At 42.6% G+C, this 18677-nt stretch overlaps 1 protein-coding gene across 2 annotated transcripts in view; it reads left to right on the top strand.

Annotated features, from left to right (window-relative positions):
* PARD3 (par-3 family cell polarity regulator) overlaps positions 1–18677 on the top strand; it is a 1241096-nt gene that overhangs the window by 1206279 nt on the left and 16140 nt on the right. For both annotated transcript variants that reach the window (XM_033931514.1, XM_033931513.1), the window contains one exon: positions 14833–14960. In XM_033931514.1, the coding sequence (XP_033787405.1) occupies positions 14833–14960 (128 nt within the window). The remainder of the gene's footprint in view (positions 1–14832; positions 14961–18677) is intronic.

The raw sequence follows: 18677 nt of genomic DNA, 5'->3' as shown, positions 1-18677 counted from the left end.
CCGGCCTAGCAAAGGCCCCGAAGCTGCTTCATGAAACCGCGCTAAACTATTGATTAGGGGCAGCTCTGTGCCGAAGTTAAAAGCATACAGAGCTGCCGCTGCTGGTCTGAACTCTTGGGCCGCTGAAGGAGGGCAAAAAGCAGCTGTCCTGGAGGTTTCCCTTCCTCTCGCCTTTACAGGTTCCTTTTTTCCTTCAAACGGCAACGGGCCCCAGCATCGACATCAATCAAGTAAGTTCCACTGTCAATCAAGCGGTTCTGCTCGGCCAAAGCTTCCCCTGTGACATGAGCCACCCTCAGGGGAAAGAAAGTGACCCACAAAGGTGAGGGGAAGGGGGGCAGATGATGGAAGTTGGGGGGGGGGAGAGAGAGAGAGAGAGAGAGAAGGGGCAGATGATGGAATGGAGGAGATGAGAGAGAGAGAGAAGGGGACAGATGATGGAAGTGAGAAGAAGGGAGAGAGAGCAGAAGGCAGATGGATGTCAGTTGAGAGGGGAGAGCAGATGCTGAATGGAAGTGGGGAAAGAACACATACTGGATGGAAGGAGGAGATAAATAAAGGGGGAAGAAAATAGTAAGATAATGGAGGGGTGAGGGAAAGGGGTGACAAGCTGTGTGTAGACACAGTGAAAAGAGGGAAACGGGACTAAATAGTAAGAAAGAATTTAATTTAGATGGAGGCAGAAAATAGAGAAGGAAGACCAGAGAAGAAAAGGGAAGAGAGAGTAGAGAATGATCAGATCTGAGTGGAGGAAATGAGAAGAGAGATATGCTAAAAACCACAGGGGGGAGGGAAGGATAGAGATGCCAGACCATGAGGGGAACAGAAGGAAGATGATGGATGCTAGACCAAATTGGGGGGTGGGGGGGGGGCAGGAGGAGAGATGGCAGTGCTTCTTTAGCTTCCAGCTGGCTTAGGGCTCTCTCTGACCAGGGGGCAGTTGCCCTAGTTCCACTCCCCTAACACCATTCCTGTCATGTGTGACTGTGATATTCTGTTACTTGATATTTGTGTAGCATTCTGTAATAATTTGGCTTATTCAGTTTTCTTGATAGTAGAGGGGATATATGTGAAGGGGAGGGGAGACAGGGGTTTTGTTGATTTTGCCCTGTATTATTTGTATTTATAAAATGACAATTGTATAGAATATTGTTTCTTTTTATACTTTAATAAAATATGTTCAATATAAAATTATAACTATTTGAGGCTTGTGCGGATGGGATCAGATGGTTTTTGGGACCGAGCTTGCGGGGACGGGGCGGCGATGGTTTTTAAAAAAAAATTTCAGTCTTAGTAGTTTGCCGGTCCACGAAATAATTATTTTATTTCCGCCGGTCCATAGGTGTAAAAAGGTTGAAGAACACTGCCTTAGAGAGTTTCCCTTTGTAAATTTTCCTGTTACACTATACGGACTAGAGTATGTCCCCATGAACCTACAAATCTTAAATTCAGTTCCATAACTGGCCTGGAACTTAAGCTGGCCTGATGCCTTGACAACATATTTATTTGGCTCATAACTTGCTGGCGCCCGATATTTTTAGCTCACAGTGAAAAAAGTTTGCTCACAACACCCGCCCGCTTAGAGGGAACACTGGTCTCATCTTATATTTGAGTCATTGCCCCCCTCCCAGACTTGTTGCAGGCCTGCCATATGACCTGCTGGGGTTGGCTGAGACAGGAGGGATCCCTCCCATCTCCTGTCCTGGCCAACTCTGCCAATTTTTTTTTTTTTTTTACTTCCATCCAGCAGTGTACCAGGCAGGAACGAGCTTTCCTGCCAGGAACGAGCTCCTGCCCCGCACTAAACCCCTCCCTGAATGGCTACATCGAGTTCTCGTGGCTGAGCGGTATACCGGGCATGAGCGACCTTTCCTTGCCCCCACCTGGTTAAGAGCCGCTTGCTGAATGGCTGCCCTGAGTTCTGCGGGACTCGTGAGAACTTGCGGCAGCCATTCTGCGAGCAGCTCAATGCCAGGCAGGAGCGAGGAAAGGTCACTCATGCCTGTTATACCACGGGGCTGTGAGAACTCGAAGGGGCTCAGTGCAGGGTAGGAGTGTGGAAAGCTCGCTCCCACCCAGTACACTGCTGGACCACCAGGTATTCAAAAAGGTACGTGGGGGGGGGGGGAGGAGGTAAAAAGAATTGGCAGAGTTCGCCGGGACAGGAAACAGGAGGGATCCATTCTGTTCCAGCCCATCATGTTATACGGCAGGCCCAGTGGAGGGCTACAGGACATCAGGAGAGAAGGGGGACAGGGTATAAGACAGAGAGGATGGCTAGGTAAAGAGCCTGGCAAGGAGGGAGGGGGACAGGGTGGAGAGTCTGGCAGGGAGGGGGGTGGGTGCAGTGCCGGGCAGGGAGAGATGGGGGACAGGGTGGAGAGTCTGACAGGGAGGGGGGTGGGTGCAGTGCCGGGCAGGGAGAGATGGGGGACAGGGTGGAGAGTCTGACAGGGCAGGGAGGGGGGCCTGGTGCAGAGCCTGGCAGGGAGTAAGGGGGGCTGAGTGCAGAGCCTGGTGGGAATAAGGGGGACTGAGTGCAGAGCCTGGCCGGGGAGGGAGGGAGGGGGCAGGCCACAGATCCTGGCAAGGCACATAAATTGTAAACACCCCCCCCCCCATCTTATATGCGAGTCAACCTTTTTCCTCCTTTATTTGGGGAGGGAAAGCGTACCTCATCTTATACTCGGATCAACTTATATTTGAGTATATACAGTATGTTCTCTCTACTAGATGCTTATCGTACACCACACTAAGGGCTACTTATACAAAGCCGCGTTAGTGGTTTTATCGCGCCTCATTCGTTGTGAGACTTGAATTATGCTGTCGCATTAAGGCAATTGCTCTTTCTGTTACATGACATTTACCATTTGTATTCCGCCAAAGCTCTTATGAGTTCATGGCTGATTGCAATAAATTAACTACTGGAAACAGACCCAGAAAAACAGTGCAATGCCAATAAATTCCTTAAAATACAATAAACACAAATCATAATCAAATTTCAAGATAAAAATTTCTTAAATAAAAATGTTTTTTAAAAGCTTCATAAAAACTGTATAATGAACTTCTGATCTAATTATAAACGGTAAATCATTCCAGATTAGAGGTGCCTGGTAATAAAAAGTTGCATTCTTTTGAGAAACACGTTCTGATCTATCTGCTGGTAAAGAGACAAATTCCAGGAGATATGGTGGTCCTTGGTCATATAAAATATTAAAAACTGCCACACAAAGCTTAAAATTTATCCTTGCATATAATGGCAACCAATGTAATTTGATGATATATGGTGTAATTCTGTCATATTTAGAAAATGCTAAAAAAATTCCACAAGTTAAAAGTTACACAATATTTAAAATAAAACAGTTAAAAATATGTATGTATAAAGTGCAACAAGTGCTGTTAAAGTGCTCAGCCACCAACCGATAAGTGCTGAAACGTACTAATGGAAGTACAAGCGACGGTTCTATTAAGGGCCCATCACAGCACTTTTAAACGTCCCTTATCCAGCCTTCAACTCTTGATGTAAATAGCTTTCAGTGTTAAATGCACATAAGCATGATCAATGAATCACTTATCTTCAAGATGAAATGAGAAGGCAGTAGATCAATAGTCTCCTGCGCCTGAATCAATGTCCAATAACACCCTTTAACACCCCTGTGTATATAAGATCAAAAAGCCTCCCTGTACTGTCTATAGTCTCTTCAACAACCATTTTCACATCCCTAGTATTACAATAATCAATCAAAGAAAATATTAGTGATTAAGCTATAATTTCAAACACTGCTGTATCAAAATATTTACTATACTACCCGCAATTTCTTAAAATTCCAAAACATAGAAGTCTGGACTGTAGGTGAATATCCTTTGGTCACAAACTGTTGCAGAAGGATGTCAATCACATCTTTCAGCTCCTCCTTCACTAGTGGAGTATAGTGTCCTCTTCAGTTTGTACCATATCAATTGATATCCACTATAAAGAAGATAGCAGGATGAGCACAGGGAACTTCCACAAAACAATAGTACATTTCTATTCTGTTCTGTAATGCAAGAAAAATAACAATAGTTAGCACAAATTAATAACAAAGGTGTACCATGAACCACCCACATATGGAGCTTAGGCACTCAACAAACCTATGGTTTTATTAGTCATATCTAATTATAAGTACTTCCAACTAGAGAATGACATAGGGACAAATTTGTCCCCGTCCCTGCAGGAACTCAATTTCCCCGCCCTGTCTCCATGAGTTTTGTCACTGTCCCTGCCCCATTCCTGTAAGCTCTGCCTTAACTGCACAAGCCTTGAACACTTATGATTTTAAAGTGTTTGAAGCTTATGCAGATGGAGATGGAGCGGGGACAGGCAAAGAACTCACAGGGATGGAACGGGAAAAAGAGTTCCCATGAACACGGGGGAAATTTGTCCCTGTGTCATTCTCTACTTCCGATCGAAACGGGGAGGGAAAAAAACTGGTTGCCGCAGGTACGGGGACTAGGTTCTGTGGAGCGATGAATGGCCTTGATCCTGCACTTAAGCGAGGCAACATGCGCAACCAGAGGACATTCAACTACACTACACACTCCCATATGTATTAACAGAAAAAAGATTATCTAGGAAAGAACCTAATCTTCCATTCAGCAGAGTCGTTGACTGCTATCATTGATGATGCTGACTGCTTCATATACTGGCCGTTTGCAGGATCTTTAACCAGAAATTGTTGAGCCTTCTCTTGTTCATTTGTGTCAAGAACACCACCGCATTGTTATGAATAGCCAGCCTCGTTAAATCAAAAAAATCACAGTTAAAATTAGTGGGGAAACAAATGGAGAAAATCGATGTTCAGGTAAAGCTCTCTCAGGCTGCACAAACTTCAGCAATTAAGGATAGCTTACTAATTCATTCTAAACTGGCAGCTTTAGAAAATTCAATGAGAGTGCTTAACTTGAGGTTATTGAATTTTCCAATAATGCCTTTTTTGTCACCTAGAAAATTCTTTAAAATTTACCTTAAAGAAATTTTACAGATAACGATAGAAGACAGGGATATCACTAATGTTTACTATGTTCCAGTAAAACCCGAAGGAGATATTGTTGTGGTTGCCTCTCCAGATAGTTTAAATCTGACAAGATTTCTTGAAAATATCCAAGAACTATTATGAAAGCATACTTTCCTCAAAAATCAATATTATTTTATGGTCAAACTATTTCTATTTTCCCGGACGTATCCAGGAAGACACAGCAGCGTCATAAAGCCTTCCTATTGCTGAGACCTAAGTCTTAGGAATGGGAGGCACTTTTTTCTTAAAGTTTCCTTCAAAATGCCTGAATACATGGAAAAATAACTCTTATGTTTTTTCTGGAGCCAAGTCAGCCCGAATTGTTTCTTCTAAATAATCCTGAGAAAAAAATCAGTTCATATCACTCCTTAGGTAAAAACAGGATTAATAGAAACTTCTGGCCTAGTACCGTGGAGGGGCATAATCAAAAAAACCATCTAAGTCCCTTTTTGGCCTAAGGCCTTAAACGTTGAAAGCAGAAGCAGGGACAGTGTCCATAACCAAAACAAACATCCTTGTTTTGATTATGGCCTGCCTCTACCTTCAGCTGTTTAAACGCCCAGCCAACCACTATGTCTACAAGTACACCCAAACGACGTCTACACTTATACCCCATAATGAACCAAAAAAACACATAAGCCCAAAACGTCCAACACAAGGGCTTTTAGGCAAAGGAGGAGCCAGTCCTTCACCTAAAAGCTGGATTCTGTAACCGGTGTCTGTCAAAAACAACACCAGTTACAGAATCCCCCCCAACCCCCCCCCCACCCCACCCCCACACACACACACAACATCGGAGCAGGAGGGAGCCCAAGCCCTCTTGCCCCGGCGATCGTGCCCCCCCCTGCCAAGTATGATCGGGTCAGGAGGGAGCCCAAACCCCCCACCCCCCACTACAATACGGGCAGGAGGGATCCCAGGCCCTTCTGCCCTTGACACAACCCCCCTCCCCCCAATGACCGCCCCCCCGAACCCCTGATCGCCCCCCCCCCCCCGCTGACCCGTAACCCCCCCTTCCCCATACCTTTCAACGTTGGCCGGACAGACAGGTGCCAAGCCTGCCCGTCTGGCAGGCCAGCTGGCTCCAGAATGGGGCCAGATTGGCCCAGGCAGCTGAAACCCCATCCACAGGTGGGGCCTGAGGTGCCTGGGCCAATCAGAATAGGGCATCTCTCCTGCCGCGGGTCATGGCAGTTCGGGTAGAGGAGTGATGGCATCGCGGTAGGGGAGATGAGGCATCTCTCCTGCCGTGATGCTTGCGGTGGAGGGGTAGGCAGGTTGCTGGGGCCGCTGAGCTGATCACAGCAGCCACGATCAGCTCAGCGGCTCCTTTTTTGGCACTTAGATCTGGTTTGACTCTGTCTAAGTCAAAAAGGTCTAAGTGCCGACTAGGCAACCTGTAAATGTTTTGGTTATACCTGTTGTACGCCTAGGTATAGGTCGGCCCACCTCCCGCCCACTGCCCGCCCTTTCCCCTCCTCTAAACACACCTCTTTTCTCTCTGTGCATCTAGAGGCAGGGGAAAGGCCTAAGCTGTTTTTAGATACGTCTAAAAACCAGCTTTGGTTATGGGTACTTGGACGATCAGGCTTTTTGATCGTCCAAGTAGCCATTTAGGACACTTTTTAGACGGGTTTTTTTTTTTTTTTTTAAAATTATGAACCCCTTATTGTTTTTGGGTTTTTCTACTATATTGTTTTGTTTCTCATCTCCCCAAAATGTGGGCTAGTTTGGAATTGAAAAATGATGTTTTTCTTTGTATATTTTCTTTTATGCCAATTACCTGTTTCTGATATTGTAATGTATTAAGAAATCAATAAATTGAGAAAAAAAAAATCACAGATCTTCCTTTCTCATGTGTGTAAAATGCTCAGACCCATCATCCCAACCGTTTAGTGTATTACTAAACTGTGGTTGCCTTAGGGACCATCATAGCCTTTACTATCCCTTACCGCCTCACTTTCATGGAACTTAATATTTTATACTTTTTCAAAGAATGTTAAGCAACTTATCTTAAGTCCCGAGACAGTTCAGCTCCATTGGAATAGCAGCCACAGCTAAATTCTTAGTGCTTCTTAATGATGTATAAAGTGCAAAAGTGCCGTTGTTAAAAATGCCCCCCCCCCCGACTCGACCATGAGCGACCTCCAAATTTGTCCCAAACTACTTCAAATTTTAACCATATCTTACTACATGAGGTAGAACATATTCAGATTTGTGGGGACATGTTCTGGAATTTTTACCATAGTCTCATGAACCCACCCTAATTTACATATTTTGTTTAAATTGCTATGATGGGTGCTAGTTATTTGACCTTGTATGTAAAGTTGTACTAACTGGCATGTGTGCAAAGATCGGAGTCAAAGATTTGGATGGAGCTTAGTACCCTTACCCAGAGTCATACAATATAGGCTAGAGGACCAGTAGGGGGAGGGGGGAAACAGATTGTTGCATGATGATGCTGTATCCATTATGACTAGGACATTATCAGATAATAGCTTCTTCCTGTTCTTTAACATATCAGAAAGCCCTGCGCCCTTTGGATATATCCCCCTTCTTCTCCAGCCTTTCCCTCCCCTTAGCATATAACACCCTACATCTAATACTGAGTAAAATAACAGAGTTGCAGCTTTGACATAACAGCAGATGCTCACGCTAGTAAAACGATTCAATTAGCTGGGAAAATGGCCCGAGGGTGGAGATAGAATATGAAATGATGTGCCTATTTGCTGCACCGAAGGAGTGATGAACTGAAAATACAGTAGGTATTCAGCTCCATTTTAGACAGGTTGTAGTAGTGGGATTTGAGACGTACAGGTTAGGGCATCTCAAGTTTCACCAATATTTTAGAACAGAACCTGCCAACTTAGAGGAGAATGGCTATTTAAGTTCCAGATGCATGTCACATAAATATCCATTTTAAAAGACAGTGGCAGAACCGTTGGAAGAAGTGTGTGGCAGCCCAAGGGGACTACTTTGAAGAAGATTAGTATAAGATTGTTGTATCTGAATACGAGTATTTTTTCAGAATAAAGGTCTGATACTTTTTGAACAGCCCTCGTATATGTATATAACATTGACGGGTTCAAAGCTGGCACATAACCAGTTAGCACTGCGACCTTAGAAACATAACCAAATATTATCCTGATGCTGTCGCAGTGACTGGTTTCCTTTGCCAGTTTGGCATTTATGGGAGGGGGCAAAAAACCACGGGGAAACTCCAGGGGCAAAGCCCTCCAGTGGAGTGCTGCTCAATAACTACCATCCATTCATTTGTGTCCGACCCGTGTCTATAGGCCAGTCCTTGCTGTGCTTCCCAGGGCTTCTTTCAATTGCTTGATGTTCATTCCCGTGTCATTCTTGATGGGATTCAGCCAACGGGCCTTTTGTCTCCCCCCCCCTGCTTTATTTTACCACTGACCATTCCGAGTAACACCTCCTTTTATAGTAGCAGGTGTAAAGCCATACATTAGTCTTTTAGGACATAGATATTTATTCCCCTTCTCAAATGAGGAATAAATATCTATGGGCTTCTCATTCAAATGGCGTTGATACATGCATAGAGTAAAAGGTAAGGATAAATGGTCAAGTATTTGGTATACCACCTTTCTGTGGGTACAGTCAAAGCAGGCACTTTTTCTGTCCCAGGTGGGCTCACAATCTACAATCTTGGCTTTGTAAAATGGGGACTTAGACATATATGTAAGATAAACATTTAAATGCCATTATATATATATATATATTTTTTTTTTTTCAAATGCAAATAGGGTTTTTAAAATGAGATCCATTGTGTTTTGAGATAAGCTTTGAAGTTGTAGAGAGAAATTGTCTTAAATAGACAAATTGCCAGCGAGAGAAAGAGAGCGTACATTATGGAAATACATGACAATAAAAATGCACTGAGGATTGAGGCCAAGGCAAAACACATGGGTAGAAAGGAAATCTAGGAGGATGCAGTGGAATAGTAAAGGGGGGGCTGTCCATCCCGGACACCATGTTGGTGGGGGCACCTGCACCCCTCTCCACCCCACCTCTTCACACTCCTTCCCTCACCACACGCACACACACCCCTTCTCTTCCCTATACCTCTAGTTGTACATCGCCGCGAGCAGCCACTTTAACATGCTCCTATTAACCGTGTCGTCTCTCCCACTGACGTCACTTCCAGGTTCCACGCATAGGAAGTGATGTCAGTGGGAGAGACGACGGGGTCACGAGGAGCACGTCGACGTTCTTGTTGCTTGCAGCAATGAACAACTAGAGGGATGGGGGAAGGGAAGGGGGCGCACGTGCGGCAGGGAGGATTAGGGAAGGGTGGAGACAAGGGTGGGTGCCACCGCCCCAGGCACCTCTCACCCCTCACTCCACCACTGGGAGGATGCATTGGATAGGTTTGTGATTTGATCTGAGTGGCGTAGATGAAGAGCTGACTAGCCAGTTCAGTTTTCAGGGTAGTCTCCACTGCATACAAAGTTATCTCTTGCACGTCCAATGCGGATGTCCTAATGGGCTGCAGGTTCTGCAGGACAGGTTTGGAAAGACCAATTGCAATTAATGTTGAGCATTGTTCCCTTTTATTGAACATCAGAAATATCTATAGATGACGTGTATATATTTTGCAGACCACACAAGTCTTTTCTTCAGTTGTTCTATGTGATCCTTAAAGAATATACTCGTATTCAAGATTCTATCTGAGTAATTTAAAAAATGGTCCAGTAAAAGGCATTATTACTTACAGGTTGCAGGAAATGAGGTTGAGGTGGTCTCTGAGAGCACAGGACCCTGTGCTGTCGCCACATTTTGCCTCTTCCTCTCAAGAAAGTCTCTGTCTAAGTATTAGCACCTTTTCCTAGGAAAGAAAGGAGTAGAAATTCTAATTTTATAAATTTTACAAGAGTGCACAAACTTCTTTGTTTAGATTTCTTCTTTCTTTTAACATTGCATTAGAACAACATGTGTATATGCCAGAAATAGGTCTGAATGTGGAAATGTTGATACATGCTTATTATGCTAAGAAGTTGGACTTTCATGATTAGGCCGAACATATTAAGATAATGAGAACCTGGCAGTCTCCACTTGCATTCTTTTATAATGTCCTTGAAAAATGTCCTTCCTTTAAACTAATTGCAAAAAGCCAAACTCAACGTTCAAACCTAATGCTGGGTTTTGACTTAAAGCCCAAGACGTATTGCAGAACTCATGAATTGCCGAGAACTTGATAATCCATTCCCACTAAAATCTAATTTAGCTAATTATAGTGCTTTCCTTGCTGTAGTGGCCAGGAATTTGAAAGGACTGACCCCTGTAATTTAGAATGGAAGTGTATGTGAGTTCAGTGTTGTGATGAATAGAATTTCCTAATTAAATTTTGGAACTGAGCGTCCTTTCCCTTGGATTTATGTTGCCTGCTTGTTTGGTAGCAATAATAGTAGAAGCTACGATGATTTATCCATTTCTGCAATTGATGCCTCATTTACAGCATCAAATTAATGTAACTAGGATGACTTATAAATGACCTTGAAATTTCTGAAAGACTTTCCATTAGATAGAAATGTCTATCTTCTTCACCACTTTTGAGCAAGGAAGAGTTTCCACGTGTTGCACTTACAAAAGAGGTCCTGTGGTGGAGGTGGGAAGAGTCCAAATCATAACATAACAAATCACTTCTGTACCTCATAACCTGTAAGTTCATTGCGGTTAACAAATATACTCGTATAAAAAAAAAAGTAATATAGATTAGAAAGGTTTGATTAGTTAGCAAACAAATGTGTCTTCAATTGCTTTCGAAAATGATAAGACACAGAACTCAGTAACAGAGGTTTCAATTCCTTATCCCAGAGATCCACATGATAAGAAAGCAAACATTGGCGATATTTTTTTTAATAATGAAAGCCTTTGATAGATGGAAAATTTAAAAAGACTGTGTGAACTACGTGGACACTTAGATTGAGCAAAGGAAAATAATTTGGATAAGTAGACAGGTGCCATGTCAAAGAGAACTTTATAACAAAGACAACTGAATTTAAATTTAAGACATTACACAGGAGCAGCATCAACTGTTGGGGATGAGGGTGTTCTGTCAAAGAGAAGAGGCATCCGTGGCCTGACTGAGGACAATTGCTGCAATAGTTGGGCTAGATAGTAGTGGGGGGAGGGGAAGGGTTAACTGGAGTTCATTGCAAATAAAGAACTCGATTCAAAACAGGGTGCTCCTTGTTGGGTGCTGTTTATAGACTAGAGCTTACAGCCAATCGCTGCGTCAGACTTGAGATGCAAGGATTTACACCAACTGAAATCTGGTATAAATCCTGGCATGTAAGATAGGCAGAGGACACTCGGTGAAGTTACAGGGAAATACTTTTAAAACCAATCGGAGGAAATATTTTTTTTCCACTCAGAGAATAGTTAAGCTCTGGAACGCGTTGCCAGAGGTTGTAGTAAGAGCGGATAGCGTAGCTGGTTTTAAGAAAGGTTTGGACAAGTTCCTGGAGGAAAAGTCCATAGTCAGTTATTGAGAAAGACATGAGGGAAGCCACTGCTTGCCCTGGATTGGTACCATGGAATATTGCTACTCTTTGGGTTTTGGCCAGGTACTAGTGACCTGGATTGGCCACCGTGAGAACGGGCTACTGACCCAGTGAGACTATTAAGTTCTTATGCGTACATCTTTGTTGAATGCTCCTGACTGACCCATGCACCTCTCAAGGCCATTCCCCCTTTTGAGTTGCATGCTATATGATTTGCATGCAGATCTTTAGAGAATAGCACTTAGCAAGCTGTACATACAAATCTAAATTGTTGCCAATTAATGCCAATAATTGATTCCTAGAACCTTATTATATAATAACATAGTAGATGACGGCAGATAAAGACCTGAATGGTCCATCCAGTCTGCACAACCTGATTCAATTTAAATTTTTTTCATTTTTTTCTTCTTAACTATTTCTGGGCAAGAATCCAAAGCTCTACCCGATACCGTGCTTGGGTTCCAACTGCCGAAATCGCCGTCAAAACCTACACCTGCCCATCTACACCCTCCCAGCCATTGAAGCCCTCTCCAGCCCATCCTCCCCCAAATGCCATATACAGACACAGACCGGGCAAGTCTGCCCAGTACTGGCCTTAGTTCAATATTTAATATTATTTTCTGATTCTAGATCCTCTGTGTTCATCCCACGCTTCTTTGAACTCAGTCACAGTTTTACTCTCCACCACCTCTCTCGGGAGCGCATTCCAGGCATCTACTACCCTCTCCGTAAAGTAGAATTTCCTAACATTGCCCCTGAATCTACCACCCCTCAACCTCAAATTATGTCCTCTGGTTTTACCATTTTCCTTTCTCTGGAAAAGATTTTGTTCTACGTTAATACCCTTCAAGTATTTGAACGTCTGAATCATATCTCCCCTGTCTCTCCTTTCCTCTAGGGTATACATATTCAGGGCTTCCAGTCTCTCCTCATACGTCTTCTGGCGCAAGCCTCCTATCATTTTCGTCGCCCTCCTCTGGACCGCCTCAAGTCTTCTTACGTCCTTCGCCAGATACGAGCTCCAAAACTGAACACAATATTATTGATGCTAGTTGGTTTGTTAGCCAATTTAGTTATATGCGGATCTCAGGATAGTGTACAATTTTGCACACAGAAATTTGCACACCATTTATAGAATCTGGGGGAAGCCCTGTAATGACTAGTTCAGCTGAGTTGGAAATCCAAATGTTTCCAGTTCAGTCAGCTTCTAGGCAAACAAAAAATCAAAACAAAACAAAAACATTAGGTATATGTACATTAATTCCATGAACCAGCACAGTGTATTGTGTGATTTCTTTTCTGAATTTCAGTCAGCACTTTGCAGTGTGATGTGAATTACTGATGACATGATCAACTGCTTATGATATCAGAGTCCTCTTCCTGGAAAAGAGACATATTTCTTTGTCATGATAAAATAGATTATGCAATCAGTTACCCAAACGGCAATCCAGATTGTGATCACAGTCGAGAAGTCACGTGCTACCCCTCTGATCGTGATTTGTGAACCACTCCACTCATTTCCACGGACAGGGATAATATATAGTTTGTGTGTTTTGTATTACTTTGTTTTAATAGATGTCAAACTAACTTATATTACTGTTTCTGTCCATTTTTGTTTTTCTTGTAGCTGTCTCCAAACTGGCTGTACCAAATCATTTATCTTGTGACATCAAGTAGATAGCAAGGCTTATTAAGTGGGCTGTCACTTAATGGTCTAAAAAAACAAAACAAATGAAAGACTCTTCAGACCGTTTCCTATTTGGTATTTCTGGAGCTTTTTTTTAAATGGTTGCCCAAGTTAAATATTCTGTGCTATGCTTATAACCACAAGACGATATGCATTCATTTTCATCTGGTTTAAAATGCATAGGTATCTCTGACAGCAATATCATTATTATTATTTTTTTTTACATATATCTGTGCCAAATAACTTAAAAATGTTCTACACCTTCAGCAGGATGTATCACTGACAGGGTTGAAGGGAAAGAAAGAAAAGATAGAAACAAGTGGATAAACTTATCAAGCAGCAAAAAAAAAAAAAAAAAAAAGATAAAGAAACTACAGTATTATTATGCTACTTACATTTGCTGATTATAGATATTTCAGATGCCAACTCAAAACATTTATTTAGAATTTTTTTTTTTTCAACTCCTCCAGTCCCGACTCCTCCAGAACTGCCCGAAGGTATAAACTAGCCTTCCCCTCTCTACGCGGCATCCACTATGCAGGCAAACTGGGAAAATCCCTTCTCTTCAAAATCACAGGTCTTTGGAACGACCTCACCATCCCATTGCGGAACCTGAGCTCCCTTCAGTTATTCCGCAAACAACTGAAAACCTGGCTTTTCAGCAAATTGTAGCTCTATCCTTCCCCCCCCCCCTTTCTCTCCCCCCTTCTACACATAAGTTCACGTAATCCTTTTTCTTCTTCTCTACCCACTATTTTAAGTTCTTGTAAACCGTGTCGAGCTCCATACTCATGGAGATGATGCGGTATATAAACTTAAGGTTTAGATTAGATTAGATTAGATTAGATAGTGATACAGATTTGTTATGGATTAGGCTATTGCAACTCCTGGATTGTGACCAGTTTCCTTCGTTGTTATTCATGTTGAACCGAAAGACAAATTGTTATAACGTGCATATCTGGTGGGCGGATGGCGGGAGCACGGTTTCCATAATATCCACTGAGATCATATAGGGCTCCTTTTATGAAGGTGCGTTAGGGCCTTAATGCGCGGAATAGCGCGCGCTAAATTTCCACGCGCGCTAACCACTACCGCCTCCTTTTAAGCAGGCGGTAGATTTTCGGCTAGTGCGCACTATAGCGCACGCTAATCTTCTGCGTGCGCTAAAACCGTTAGCGCACCTTCGTAAAAGGAGTCCCTAGTCTGCATTCAAAGTGTATCCATTAAGCTGAACGATGCCTTAAACAATTGTTACTTTTTTTCCTCTACCTTTAAGGACACAGTTTGTGACATGAAATGATTAGTAATTGTACCTTTTAACTGCGATTGGATAAAGCTGTTGCATTATAGATCTTCTATCTAGCTACATGCTCCAGCTTTGTTTCTCTGCACTTTATATGGAAAATCTATATCGTGATTTCTTCTTACCCACAGAGAACAGAAGTTAAGATCTAATGGAGACTGCCAGTTTCAGTGAATACATGCTATATAATTGATCTGTGTGGATGTTTTCTTATCTGTATCTTTAATTAAAGTTGCTGTCTTATTTGCTTGTGTGTTTTAGCCAAATTCCAACACCTACACACAAAGTGGCAGGCACTCTGTTTCTGTAGAGGTTCAGATGCAGCGGCAAAGGCAAGAAGAGCGAGAGAACTTTCAACAAGCCCAGCGTCAGTACAGTTCATTACCCAGGTAAGGTCATTTTGTTAATGTTAGGGGTTTTTTTTTTTTTTACCATCCGCATAAAGCTGCCATAGTTCCATCATAGGTAGTGATAATTTACAGGGCCACACCAAAAGGTAGAGAAGAAATGAAGGGTAGGAAGATGTAAAGCTTATCCTATTTTTATTTTTACACCAGTCCCAAAATAATGATGCCTGTCAACTCCTAGTTTCCACATTAAGGAGATGCACCTAAGGCCACTTTAATCTGTTCCATTTTTCTATATTTGGAATGCATTAGAATGAAACATTTGTGTCAAGATCTGTATTGTTTAAACCTGAAACCTGCTCGAGGATCTGCAGTAAACTTTCTTCAAGAGAACTGCCTTACCTTTGGGTGTGGATAATTAAAGCTGAAGTGGAGAAGTAGCCTAAAGGTTAGTGCACTGGGCTGAGATCCTGGGGAGCTGGGTTTGATTCCCACTGCCGCTCCGTATGAGGCTGGCTACGTCACTTATCCTTCCATTATCTTAGATATAAAAGAAACACCTTAGATTGTGAGCCCATTAGGGACAGGGAAAGTACCTGTGCCGTAGCACGATAAAAATGATAAGTAATACACGTGCCCCTGGGTATTCATGGTTTCGTTAACCGCGGTTTCAATTATTTGCGGGTTTTTGCTCTCTGGCTCCGCCCCCAAATTTACATCACATGAAATCGCTGCTCCTGGCGTTGAACTGAGGAAATCACTTCTCCCAGCGTTGTATGGAGGAAATCGCTGCTCCCGGAGCAAATCAGGTTAGGTTATTTGCGGTTTTGTTCTCTTTTTTAGGGGTTTGTTACCAAACAACTGCGAATAACATATGAAAAGTTGTTTGCGGTTTTTTGGTATTCGCTGCTATGCTTTTCCCCTATCACCGCAAATGCAGAGGGGGAAGTGTAGTAGTATTTATCCTATCCTAATGCAGGATTTTCCTATATCCTGAGTCCATTTCTAGCACAGCTATAATTTTGGATTCATAAGGACTCCTGCATTATTTGGTTAGTATGCACTTATAGAAACATGACGGCAGGTAAAGGCCAAATGGCCCATCTGGTCTGCCCATCCACTCTAGCTTAATAGCACTTCTACGTCCATTCTCTGCCCATGAAATACCCCCTAAAAAAAAAATTATCGTACAGTTAGGCCCTGATTCTAAAAAGTCCACTTAAAGTTAGGCGCCATTATAGGCACTGATTCTGCAAAGGCACCCATTATAGAATCACGCTTAGTGTCGCCTAAGCAAGCTTAAGCGGTGCTCAGCATCCTAATATTTAGTCACCCCCAAATTATACCAGGGTCTTCTATGCCTAAAGTTAAGTACCGATATCATGGCCTAACAGCACCTGATTCACAAAGAGGCACCTAACTCGAAAACACGCCCACTTTTAGTGTAGGCGCTTTGGGATAAGCACCTACTTTTTTTTTTGTCTAGAATCAAGTTTTTCGAGTTAGGCACCCAATTTTCAATTAAGTCCAGTTAAAGCGGAATGTGAGGTGTTGTGTCAGTATCAGCACTGATTAAGCCTATTGCTCAAAGCTTTAGGCAGACTTTATAGGATCGGGGCCTTAGTATGTGCAGATGGCAAAACTAATGCATCCTGTGTTAGGCCATTTTTCCCATGTTAAGCACGCAATGCAATCTGGTAAAAGGGCCCCTAAAATGATTTTGCCTAAATAAATTAATATGTATGTAGGACAGAAAAAGGGTGAGCTGTGGAGGAAATAAAACAATAAAGGCAACTGTTATTTTACTACAGGTTATAATTTTAAAAAAATTTCTTCAAGTTTTCCAAGTAGTATAAAATTATGCATGGATATATGCAAATTTAAACAGAAATTTGAAATCAAGGACACAGGATATTCTGACCCTGGCTATTGGCCTTATTCTTGAGCTGTTACAGAAAATCAGGGTACGCAGGGAATTTAGTTAAACCTTGTTACCAAAGCTGCAGGGTTTAAAAGGCTAACGCTTTTTTTATTTTTCAAATTGTTTTGCTTTAAACATGAAATGAGAAAACCTTCAGCAGTATAAGTGAACACGTAATAAAATATATTTTTAAATACTTCACAGGCATGATTAATGACACACAGGGGTCCTTTTATCAAGCCGCGATAGCGGGGTTAGCGCGTCGGACATTTCATCACGCGCTAACCCCCGCGGCCGGCTAAAAAAACGAATGCCTGCTCAATGCAGGCGTTAGCGGCTAGCGCGGCAGGCGGTTTAACGCGCGGTATTACGCGAGTTAAACCCCTACAGCAGCTTGATAAAAGGGCCCCATAGTTTATCTGTGACAGCATGTAGACATCCTTTATTTTTTAAATGTTATTCTTTTCCATTTTAAGATGAGACATAAGCAAATCACCCTAAACTAAAATACAGCTTTATAAAATATACATTTAAAAAAAAAAATCTTTATGAGGAAAATATTACTCTAGGAATCCCTGAGTCCATCCACAATATTAAACAAGGAGACATACTTCTAAAGAAATTACCAAGACATAAAAGAAACTAGGACAGGGGTAGGGAACTCCGGTCCTCGAGAGCCGTATTCCAGTCGGGTTTTCAGGATTTCCCCAATGAATTACATTACATTACATTAGGGATTTCTATTCCGCCTGTGTCTTGCGGTTCTAGGCGGATTACAATATAGAAAATATCTGGGACATTCCAGTAGAATTACATTTAGCAGTGCATGCAAATAGATCTCATGCATATTCATTGGGGAAATCCTGAAAACCCGACTGGAATACGACTTTCGAGGACCGGAGTTCCCTACCCCTGAACTAGGATCTTTAAAGCTAAATGCTAGCAATCAAGATGATATACCACTATTACCCCCTTTTATTAAACTGCGCTAGCTGTTTTTAGCTTGGGGAGCCACGCTGAATGCCCCGCGCTGCTCCCAGCACTCATAAGAGTTCCTATGAGTGTTGGGAGCAACGCAAAGCATTCAGCGCGGCTCCTGGTGCTAAAAACTGCTAGCGCAGTTTAATAAATGGAGGCCTAAGTAATGATAGTCAAAGGTCCTGCTTTTGATTGACTAGTAGATGGAGTGATGATAGAAATAGGGTTAGCTGAAGAGCTGAAAAGGAAACTTAAAAGGTTGTATATCAGGGGGTGTCGAACCTCGCCTCGCTAGGTCAGGTTTTCAGGATTTCCTAAATGAATATGCATGAGATCTATTTGCATACAATGAAAGCAGTGCATGTAAATAGATCTCATGCAGATTCATTAGGGGAAATCCTGTAAACCCAACTAGATTGCGGCCCTCGAGGACTGACGGTCAACCCTGTTGTCTGTCCTTTAAAAGGATACAGCTGAGTGAAAGGAGCTGCTATTAAAAATAAGAACTGCATCCTTTCCCTCGGGGTATCCTGATAAACATCTGGTAACATCTGGACTTTACAGTTCAAAAACTCGACTTCTCTATTTGACTCTAAAGTCAAATAGCACTGGAATGCGCTCCCGAGAGAGGTGGTGGAGAGTAAAAACTGTGACTGAGTTCAAAGAAGCGTGGGATGAACACAGAGGATTTAGAATCAGAAAATAATATTAAAAATTGAACTAAGGCCAATACTGGGCGGACTTGCACGGTCTGTGTCTGTATATGGCTGTTTGGGGGAGGATGGGCTGGAGAGGGCTTCAATGGCTGGAAGGGTGTAGATGGGCTGGAGTAGGTTTTAACGGAGATTTCGGCAGTAGGA

This window comes from Geotrypetes seraphini, chromosome 2 (assembly GCF_902459505.1).
Source record: "Geotrypetes seraphini chromosome 2, aGeoSer1.1, whole genome shotgun sequence".
NCBI lineage: Eukaryota > Metazoa > Chordata > Amphibia > Gymnophiona > Dermophiidae > Geotrypetes > Geotrypetes seraphini.
This window is presented reverse-complemented; position numbering and strand designations above follow the sequence as displayed.